The 9604-nt window shown below is 44.9% G+C and overlaps 2 protein-coding genes across 2 annotated transcripts; both read left to right on the top strand.

Annotated features, from left to right (window-relative positions):
• Window positions 1-3524: 3524 nt before the first annotated feature.
• Window positions 3525-5176, top strand: LOC123483168 (protein mono-ADP-ribosyltransferase PARP14-like). The gene is made up of 2 exons (XM_045212687.1): window positions 3525-4727; window positions 4907-5176. The coding sequence occupies exons 1-2, from the start codon at window positions 3525-3527 to the stop codon at window positions 5174-5176; spliced, it is 1473 nt and encodes a 490-aa protein (XP_045068622.1).
• Window positions 5177-5211: 35 nt separating this feature from the next.
• Window positions 5212-8540, top strand: LOC121556246 (GTPase IMAP family member 9-like). Its single transcript, XM_041870141.2, has 3 exons — window positions 5212-5444; window positions 7119-7185; window positions 7281-8540. The coding sequence occupies exons 2-3, from the start codon at window positions 7143-7145 to the stop codon at window positions 7769-7771; spliced, it is 534 nt and encodes a 177-aa protein (XP_041726075.2). The 5' UTR covers window positions 5212-5444; window positions 7119-7142; the 3' UTR covers window positions 7772-8540.
• Window positions 8541-9604: the final 1064 nt, after the last annotated feature.

Below are 9604 nucleotides of genomic sequence, written 5' to 3'. Positions count from 1 at the left end.
CGCGTCCTCTCTCCCCACCTAATTTAAAAAAACTCACTGGACGAGAAAGCCAGAGATCCCTCCCCTCTGACCGTCTCCTCCAATGGTTTCTGAGAAGGAGGCGAGGAGAGAGGATGCAAGCAATTGAGATTCTCCCAGAGGCTGCATACAGCAAAGCCTAATCAGACATTTCCGTGCTCATCATGGTTCTTACAGGCTTGTGGTGCACGTCGCTCAAATGATATTGAACAACACCCTGCGTGCATCAGACATAAAATAACAATACAAATGTAACAACAAAATAGGTAAAACAAATATTTTGCAGGTGCCTTTTCATTTTAAACACCAGCGGTGCAACCAATGATATTGGAAGATATAGAAATGCATTTAGTATTGTCTACATTCGTTTTTGACACTTTTATTCTATTATATAAATAAATAATGCATACTTTTAAATTATATTATGTGAGCTAAAAAGAAAAAAAAAGAAGAAGAAGAATATAAAAACAGTTTCCTTAAAGTATATTTTTAGAGAGTACTAATGTTCCTGTCCCCACTACAACAACAACAATACTTAAATACATGTAATTTTGTCCTTGAAACATTTAATTGAAATACTGTAGAATTCCATGTATTCCTATGGAGGACTGCTCGTACTGGGGAATGCCAATATGGCCGACTGGTGGCTTCAAAGCCTCTCAATGGCCAACACATAGGATCAGTAATCCAGGGGTTATATACATCATTGTGTGCAACTAGTACAGAAAGCACTGAACCAAAACAGTGATGTAGGAGCAAAGCAAAACTTTCCAGTGGGTAAAACTATTCACCTTGAGGCGACGTGGGGAGGGGGTGCAAAATGCAATCTGTTAGTTATTATATAATATATAAAAATGACATATTTTTTTATTTATTTATTTCACCTTTATTTAACCAGGTAAGCCAGTTGAGAACAGGTTCTCATTTACAACTGCGACCTGGCCAAGATAAAGCAAAGTAGTGCAATAAAAACAACACAGAGTTACATATGGGGTAAAAAAAAACATAAAGTCAGAAATACAACAGAAAATATATATACAGTGTGTGCAAATGTAGCAAGTTATGGAGGTAAGGCAATAAATAGGCTATAGTGCAGAATAATTACAATAGTATTAACACTGGAATGCTAGATGTGCAAGAGATTATGTGCAAATAGAGATACTGGGGTGCAAAAGAGCAAAATAAATAACAATATAGGGATGAGGTAGTTGGGTGGGCTAATTTCAGATGGGCTGTGTACAGGTGCAGTGATCGGTAAGGTGCTCTGACAACTGATGCTTAAAGTTATTGAGGGAGATAAGAGTCTCCAGCTTCAGAGATTTTTGCAATTCGTTCCAGTCATTGGCAGCAGAGAACTGGAAGGAATGGCGGCCAAAGGAGGTGTTGGCTTTGGGAATGACCAGTGAGATATACCTGCTGGAGCGCAGACTACGGGTGGGTGCTGCTATGGTGACCAATGAGCTAAGATAAGGCGGGGATTTGTCTAGCAGTGATTTATAGATGGCCTGGAGCCAGTGGGTTTGACGACGAACATGTAGTGAGGACCAGCCAACAAGAGCGTACAGGTCACAGTGGTGGGTAGTGTATGGGGCTTTGGAGACAAAACGGATGGCACTGTGATAGACTACATCCAATTTGCTGAGTAGAGTGTTGGAGGCTATTTTGTAAATGACATCGCCGAAGTCAAGGATCGGTAGGATAGTCAGTTTTACGAGGGCATGTTTGGCAGCATGAGTGAAGGAGGCTTTGTTGCGAAATAGGAAGCCGATTCTAGATTTAACTTTGGATTGGAGATTCTTTATGTGAGTCTGGAAGTTGAGTTTACAGTCTGACCAGACACCTAGATATTTGTAGTTGTCCACATACTCTAGGTCAGACCCGTCGAGAGTGGTGATTCTAGTCGGGTGGGCGGGTGCTAGCAGCGTTCGATTGAAAAGCATGCATTTAGTTTTACTAGTGTTTAAGAGCAGTTGAAGGCTACTGAAGGATTGTTGTATGGCATTGAAGCTCGTTTGGAGGTTTGTTAACACAGTGTCCAATGAAGGGCCAGATGTATACAAAATGGTGTCGTCTGCGTAGAGGTGGATCTGAGAGTCACCAGCAGCAAGAGCGACATCATTGATATACACGGAGAAAAGTGTCGGCCCAAGAATTGAACCCTGTGGCACCCCCATAGAGACTGCCATAGGTCCAGACAACAGGCCCTCCGATTTGACACACTGAACTCTATCTGAGAAGTAGTTGGTGAACCAGGCGAGGCAGTCATTTGAGAAACCAAGGCTATTTAGTCTGCCAATAAGAATGCGGTGGTTGACTTCTGGTTGACTTCTGGTTATATATTTTAATACAGACTAGCTCAAAACATGACTAATCATTGAAAAGGACAAATTACCCAATGGATCATAATACTTTTCTGTTAAGAAAGTGGGGGTGCAAAAACATATGTTTGCAACCTATTTTGAAAGTGGGGAAGCAGCTGCTACGTTTGCTCCATTGCTCAGGCGTCTATGGCCTATGCCTCTAACTCTTCAAGTTCTGGACTAAATGCAAAATGATTCATAAATACAGTTAAAACATTTTTTTGTTATTATTGTTGTTATTGTTGTTGTTATTACTACTACTACTACTAGTAGTACTACATTACAACAACAAAAACAACAACAACTCATTGTGACTCTAACTCTTTCAGTACAGGAGAGGGTACTTCAGAAACCTAATCATGTGTTGGAGATGCCTGGGGGACCTCTCTCCCTCACTCTGAGAGGCAGCCTGGAGCCTCCACCCTCAACAACCACTTCAGTCAGCAGTCAGGAGGTGAGGCCAGACTAAAGAGACACACCTATACAGTACACGCTGAGTCCCATATCCTGTTAGAAATGACATTTATCTTCCATAATAAGAGGTCAAAATACACAGACATCAATGCACTGTTGTTGTATTTGTACTGTTAGCCCACACTTGAATGTTTGCCAGTCTGTGAGTTATAAATGTGTGGTTTTGTAATATTGAGGAAAAAGTATTTTTAACCAAATTAAATCATGTTAAAGTAAACTGAAAAATACCACCCCAGTCACTACAATGGAGAATCATCAGATATCCCAGAAAGCAGCTGGATGCAATAATATATCCATAAACATATTTAAGTAGAAAAATAAGTATTTTTCAGTATTATTGTAATCAGTATCACAGTGGAATTACCCTGCAAATAACCTGCAATTGTTTTCCATCTCTAGATTCGCCACTCCCTCCCGGTGGAGACATTGCCAGCTGGCGGTCAAGAACATGTACTTCATTGTCTGAGCTTATGTAAGCAAAAGATCAACACCATCTGTCGTCCGGGACAGGCCAAGCTCCGTCTTCTAGGGGAAGTGATAGAAAAGGATCTAGGTGAGGTTGTTCCAGGGGTGAGGGTGACGCGCCTTGACTCAGCTCAGATGGTGCTGGAGGGCTTCTCAAGTGAAGTCCGGATAGCCAGACAGTTGGTTCAAGATAAAATCTCTACGGTGATGGAGCGAGTGGTGCCTGAGGTGTCCCTCCACCTCCTGTTCTTTCTGAGGAAGGAGTATGGGAGGCCTGAGCACCTGAGCAGCCTGCTGGCGTTTGAAGGCCAGGTGGAGGTAGAGCTGGGGGACACAGAGCTCCGTCTGTTCGCCCTCTCCTCTGGGAAACTGGACCAGGCTGAGAAGGATCTGCTGGGTGAGTTTGGGGAGGAGAAGATTGACCTGCCCAACGGTGTCCTCCCAGCTGAACTGAAGTCCAAACTTGAGAAGAAGGTGAAGGAGATGAACCAGAGAAGCCGCCGGGTGGTGGCCAGGTACGGTCCTGGGTGTAGAGTGCAGCTGCTGGGCCACCTGAAGCAGGTTCAGGAACTGAGGGAGGAGATCGGGGACTTTCTGATAGGCCAGTCCAGTGGAAGAGTTGTGGGACGCCCTCAACAGAACCATGGTGGCGAAGTCGGTGAAGCGGGCGCCGGACCAAGATGTGAGGAGACGGTCGCAGCCACCAGCTATTGCCTCCAGGGAGGGCTGCGGGTAGTGGTTTGTCAGGGTGACATCACCAAGGAACAGGCGGACGCACTGGTGAACGCAGCCAATGAGGATCTGGATCACGCTGGAGGTGTGGCTGCAGCTCTGAGCCGGGCGGGGGGACCTGAGGTACAGCGGGCCAGCAGGGATCTGGTTAGGCAGATAGGGAGAGTACCCACAGGTACAGTGGTAGAGACTACAGGAGGGAATCTGCCTTGTAAGATGCTGCTGCATGCGGTGGGACCAGTAGGTGGCAGCGTAGGTGGGAATGAGCGCCCTCTGCTGGAGAAGACAGTAATGGCAGCCCTGGATCTGGCAGAGACCCTGGAGCTCCAGACCCTGGCCATGCCCTGCATCAGCTCAGGGATATTTGGCGTTCCTCTGAAGGTGTGCTCTGAGGCCATAGTCTCTGCAGTGAGGGACTTTGGGAGGGAACAGCACATCCTTACCAAGGTCACTCTGATTGATGTGAGTGGAGAGGCAGTGAAAGCCATGCAGGAGGCCTGTGATAGGCTGTTACAGGGTAAGAGGGAGTTTTCTGGTTGGGAGGGAGATTCTAGCACCACCACTACCACTACACATGCTCCTCAGAGAGACACCACTTCTGCCTCCACCAGGGGAGCAGCGGCTCCAGAGGTCTGTGTCCAGGTGGAGATCATCCAGGGAACCATAGAGAAGCAGCAGGTGAGAGAGAGACACTGACATGGCCACATTCTTGATTAAACAACATTCTGTGAATTATGTTGACTTCATACTGACTCAATGTTCCCATTCTCTTTTACACTTTCTCTTCCTTTTTCTGTTACCCTTTTTCTTTCTTTCTTTATCTCTTTCTTTCCTCTTCTCTGTCTGTCTCTCTGAAGGTGGATGCCCTGGTGTCCCCCATGGTTGGTAGTGACCCTCTCTCCTCCCGTGTTGGTAATGTCTTGTTGGAGGCAAATGGACCGGCGCTGATGACAGCGTTTCTGAGGGAATCAGGGGGACAGACTGCACCTGGTGACAACGTCCTGGTGGATGGACTGTCTGGTCTCGGCTCTGGCCGTGTCTTCTTCCTCAGCTGTGCACACTGGGACAACAACTCCCAGGGACCAGCAGTACAGGTGTGTCCCCTTGTATGTGTGTGTGTGTTTTGACCTTTGAACCTCCATTAACCCTTAACCTTTGGTCCTCTCTCAGGCTCTGAGGCAGGGTGTGAGGAAAGTCCTGACCTCTTGTGAGAACCGGGGCTTCCGTTCCGTTGCCTTCCCTGTAGTTGGAACTGGTGAGGTTCTCCAGTTCCCTCACAACGTGGCAACGCAGGTTCTGCTAGAAGAGATCCGTCGGTACGAGCAGAACCGAGCGAGCAGAACCCCCTTCCTTATCCGCATTGTCGTCCATCCCAATGACAGAGATTCTACCAAGGTGAGGAGGGACGTTTAAAGAAGGTCTCAAACAATTACACAAAATGCCCATTAACTTAAATTAGTGTTGCACAGTATACCGGTACCACGGTAATATCACGGTTCCAAAATGTCATGATTCTTATTATACTAACATTTTAGAATACCTTAGTTATATAATACTACTGACCTTTTCAGCCATACCAATCTAAAGAACCTGCTTGCGCCTGTTATAAAATGTTTATAAAGTCTGTTTTGTTCATAAATTCAGTTGAATTTAAGCTAAAGCCACTAGTCTCTTGTATGTGCTGGTCCAATAATATCCACTTCTCTTTCATGCACGTATCACCTTTGTTAGCTGTAATCAGCCAGCTGCATCCCCTAACAGCCCTCACTCACCTGCTTCTCTCCGTCCGCTCTTCATGCGCGTCTATTCCTCCGTCAGTTAAAAAATATATAATTTAGCTGTGATGGCGAGCGGGGATGCAGACCCAGACCCTGATGAGTCTTCTGTTGTTAGATATGTACACTTATTACATTGGAGTAGCGTGCAAAGCGAGCAATGTTGTTACATTGTATAATTTCATCGCCTGTTATAACCAAGAGCACAGACCAGTCTGAGTAGACTTTGCAAGTTCACTGTCATGCAGCCTCTGAGTGTCAGAGAGGGAAAATGGACAGGCATGCTTGTAGCTTTACAGCAAAGAAAATGGCTTATCTCCAGCCTAAACGGTTAAAAAAATATGACCCATATTACCGGAGATTTCTTTCTATTGGGATTAGCACACATTTTATATAATTTCTAAAACCATGTCGCGGGCCATTTTAAACTAATCCCGGGTCGCTAATTATTGGTTTGATAACAAGCAACGTTGTTCCATCGTGTTACCTAGTTAGCTAACAATCTGTAAGCCTCAACTATATCAAAATCCATTTATTTCTGGTGCTCCTTCAATTCTGTTTGGTGCCTAATGTTGTAAAAGTTGGGAGCAGTGTGTGTATGTGTGTTTGTGGGAGAGAGCGAGAGAGTGGTGTGTATGTGTGTTTGTGGGAGAGAGAGAGAGAGTGGTGTGTATGTGTGTTTGTGGGAGAGAGAGAGAGAGTGGTGTGCTGTGTTTCTGAGAGTGAGGGTGACAGAGAGAGTGTGTAAGGAATGGAGGGAGAGTGTGTGTGTCTGTGTTAATTGAAGAGTAAAGAAGGTTTCATGCAGTGTTTTCTCCTTACTGATACAATGACATGCAGATCATTATGCATGTACATTCCTTCCTCCCATTCCTCCAGCCAAATCACAGGTAGGCCTTTGGAAATATGAGCAAATCAGCCATTCTATGCAGTATTCTATTATACACTGAACAGTGTGAAGTAAAATGTAATGTATTGTATTGAGTACAGAGTGAATTTTAGTGACAGAAAACGTCAACAAGCATCCGGGGGACGGGGCGAACAGGATGCTATGCCACTGATTGTCCACCGTGGTATCGCGATACTACTTGGTATCGTGATACTTGGCCTGGTATTGTATCGTTTGTACAATATTGGTATCGTGACAATAGGTTTAATATGTTTCAGCCAATCACATTTCAGATTCTCTGAAGCCATTATATAATACTGTGTAAAACATCCATAATTGCAGATTTGTTTAATAATAACAGTCACAATCCTTCATTGCAGTTGTATTGTTTGTTCTAATCCACAGGCTTTTCAGACTGCCCAGAATGCTATGCATCTCAGAGGGTTCATATTGGGTGCTCGACCAGAGCAAGGTGAGTTACAACACTTCACCCCCACCTTTAAATCATATACATTATTTCTATATGATTGATCCAGTTCAAGTTATAATTATGAACCGTCCCTATAGACATCAGGATTGTGCTGCTGGGTAAAACTGGAGGAGGTAAAAGCAGTGCTGGAAACACCATCTTCGGACAAGATGATGTATTTCTCGTAGACAGTTCCTCCACCTCCGCAACACAAATATGTGAAGCGCAGACCAAGAACATCAAAGGAAGAAACATCACCCTGATTGACACACCTGGATTATTTGACACTGACATCCCTAAAGAGGAGCTGAAACCTAAAATAGTCAAATGTATAACAGAGTGTGCTCCGGGGCCGCATGCCTTTCTCATTGTACTGAAAGTGGAACGGTATACAGTTCACGAAAAAGAAGCTGTAGCGAAAATTGAGAAATATTTTTCACCAGAGGCCTTCAAATATGCCACAGTCCTCTTCACTCATGGTGAACAACTCAATGGTTTGACCATTGAGAAGTTTGTCCAACAGAATTATGAACTGAACAAGCTTGTGGAGAAATGTGGAGGCCGCTGTCACGTCATTGACAACAAATAGTGGAACACCAATCAGCAGGGTCAGCACAGCAACCAGTACCAAGTAGCAGAGCTACTCAACACCATAGAGAAGATGGTGAGAGAGAACGGAGGAGGATGCTACACCAACGAGATGCTCCAAGAGGCAGAGAGATTAATACAAGCAGAGATGGAGAGTCTTAGGAAGGAGTTAAAAGGCCAGATGTCAGAGGAAGAGATGAGAAAACAGGCTAAAGAAAGAGCGAGAAAGAAGCTCCTGATCAAATTATCAGGGATTGTAACAGGTGCAGTGGTAGGAGCTCTACTTGGGGTGTCAATGCTGATAATGCTACCACTCACACTCGCTACACAACCATTGCTCCATTTAGTCAAAAGTCAGATAGCAGCTTCAATGACAGGGCCAGCAGTTGTGGCGGAGGTAGCAGGACCAGCACTTGCAGCAGAGACAGGGGCGACCATGGGAGTGGGTTCAGGGATAGGCATAGGAGCAGGGATAGGCATAGCTGTAGGAGTTGTTGCTGGAACCGCCGCAACAGCAGGAGCGGTAATAGGAGGGATAGTAGGTGCAACTGCAGCAGAGGAGGCAGAGACAGTACAGGAGGCAGCAGAGAAAGCAGCTAGTGCTGTCTACAAGGAAGCTAAGGGTCTTTATGAAAAAGCAGAAAACCTTTTGACAGGGTGCAGTAAGTCTAAGTAGATGAGATATACCTGAAACCATTGCATGATGGCAACATGTGTTTCAATATCTAATAACTATGTAGACAACAGTCAGTTCTGTAGCTCAGCTGGTAGAGCATGGCGCTTGTAATGCCAAGGTAGTGGGTTCGATCCCCGGGACCACCCATACACAAAAAAATGTATGCACGCATGACTGTAAGTCGCTTTGGATAAAAGCGTCTGCTAAATGGCATATTATTATTATTTTTACCACTGTAGAATAGCTGCTTGTCCAATATATGTAGCTGCTTGTCCAAATATATATATATATATACAGTGAGGGGAAAAAGTATTTGATCCCCTGCTGATTTTGTACGTTTGCCCACTGACAAAGACATGATCAGTCTATAATGTTATTGATAGGTTTATTTGAACAGTGAGAGACAGAATAACAACAAAAAATCCAGAAAAACTCATGTCAAAAATGTTATAAATTGATTTGCATTTTAATGAGGGAAATAAGTATTTGACCCTTCTGCAAAACATGACTTAGTACTTGGTGGCAAAACCCTTGTTGGCAATCACAGAAGTCAGACGTTTCTTGTAGTTGGCCACCAGGTTTGCACACATCTCAGGAGGGATTTTCTTCCACTCCTCTTTGCAGATCTTCTCCAAGTCATTAAGGTTTCGAGGCTGACGTTTGGCAACTCGAACCTTCAGCTCCCTCCACAGATTTTCTATGGGATTAAGATCTGGAGACTGGCTAGGCCACTCCAGGAGCTTAATGTGCTTCTTCTTGAGCTACTCCTTTGTTGCCTTGGCCGTGTGTTTTGGGTCATTGTCATGCTGGAATACCCATCCATGACCCATTTTCAATGCCCTGGCTGAGGGAAGGAGGTTCTCTCCCAAGATTTGACAGTACATGGCCCCGTCCATCGTCCCTTTGATGCGGTGAAGTTATCCTGTCCCCTTAGCAGAAAAACCCCCCCAAAGCATAATGTTTCCACCTCTATGTTTGACGGTGGGGATGGTGTTCTTGGGGTGATAAGCAGCATTCCTCCTCCTCCAAACACGGCGAGTTGAGTTGATGCCAAAGAGCTCGATTTTGGTCTCATCTGACCACAACACTTTCACCCAGTTCTCCTCTGAATCATTCAGATGTTCATTGGCAAACTTCAGACGGCCCTGTATATGTGCT

The sequence above is a fragment of the Coregonus clupeaformis genome, unplaced genomic scaffold (assembly GCF_020615455.1).
Source record: "Coregonus clupeaformis isolate EN_2021a unplaced genomic scaffold, ASM2061545v1 scaf0039, whole genome shotgun sequence".
Lineage (NCBI taxonomy): Eukaryota > Metazoa > Chordata > Actinopteri > Salmoniformes > Salmonidae > Coregonus > Coregonus clupeaformis.
This window is presented reverse-complemented; position numbering and strand designations above follow the sequence as displayed.